The sequence below is a fragment of the Buceros rhinoceros genome, unplaced genomic scaffold (assembly GCF_000710305.1).
Source record: "Buceros rhinoceros silvestris isolate BGI_N320 unplaced genomic scaffold, ASM71030v1 scaffold21349, whole genome shotgun sequence".
Lineage (NCBI taxonomy): Eukaryota > Metazoa > Chordata > Aves > Bucerotiformes > Bucerotidae > Buceros > Buceros rhinoceros.
The window spans coordinates 7,530-8,492 of NW_010431185.1; the positions used below are offsets into that span (position 1 = coordinate 7,530).

General features: G+C 56.7%; 1 protein-coding gene across 1 annotated transcript in view; it reads left to right on the forward strand.

Annotated features, from left to right (window-relative positions):
• Positions 1-931, forward strand: part of CLEC19A (C-type lectin domain family 19, member A) — a gene marked incomplete at its 5' end in the record, with an annotated part of 8,450 nt that extends 7,519 nt beyond the window's left edge. Inside the window, 2 exons of the mRNA XM_010143348.1 lie at positions 95-128; positions 852-931. Coding sequence (XP_010141650.1) covers positions 95-128; positions 852-931 — 114 coding nt within the window. The remainder of the gene's footprint in view (positions 1-94; positions 129-851) is intronic.
• Between the last annotated feature and the right edge of the window lie 32 nt (positions 932-963).

Genomic DNA, 963 nt, shown 5'->3' on the forward strand with positions numbered 1-963 from the left:
TCACTCCGAGTGGACGGACGGCTCCTCCTTCGCCTACCACTACTGGGATGGCAGCCAGCCCGATGATGGGATCCACTCCATCCCGGAGGAGGAGGACTGCGTGCAGATCTGGTACAGGCACAGCAGCGGTGAGTGCCGTGCCGGGCGCGGAGGGCACCTGAAGTCTAATTAGCATGTTAATAAATTCAATCCACTGCGGCTTGTTGTTCTTTGAAGAGGTTGCTGGCAGGCTGAGGATTTGCATTTTAATTTTTTATTATTATTTTCCTCTTTCTTTGCAGAGCAGGGATGTGTTTTCTCTTTCACCATGTACATACTCACACACCCACTTTCCCTCCACTCACAGCCCATCTCCCTCTGCCGTAGCAGTGGCAGGAGGGAAGCATCACCCACTTCAAAGAACTACTGAATTTAGCCAAAGGTCGAACTTTCTGATTTCCCCTACCACGTGCAGCCTGTGGAAACACCCCTTGGTTTGCCAGCTCTTCCCTCCCTCGCTCAGGCCAGGGCCATTCGCTGACGCAGGGCAAGACCCTGCTTGTGCAAAAATCCCGCTTCACACCCCCGTGTTCAGTGAGACCAGTCAGGTGCATCCAGAGCCCGTGGACGTACCTCAACACCCCGTCCTGATGATACCTGTGTGCTACAGGGCTGTGTGCGCGGCTGCCTCCCTGCTCCCATGTTTGAGCCAGGACCAGGCGTCTCTGCCAGCATCCCCAGGACGGGCAGCACGTCCAGGGGAAGCCTCCTGCAATGGCAGAAGGTCCCAGTCCTACGGGCGCTGCATGGCTGCTGCCTTGTGCCTTTTGTTGGCTAATGCCTTTGGTTTGCTTTTTTTTGGGGGGGGGTAGCACTGCGTTCCTGGAATGACAATGCCTGCGGCAGAGCCTTCCCCTTCGTCTGCAAGATCCCCTCGCTGGCCCTGGACTGAGGCTGCTGGCGCCGCTCGTGCCTCCCTCATTT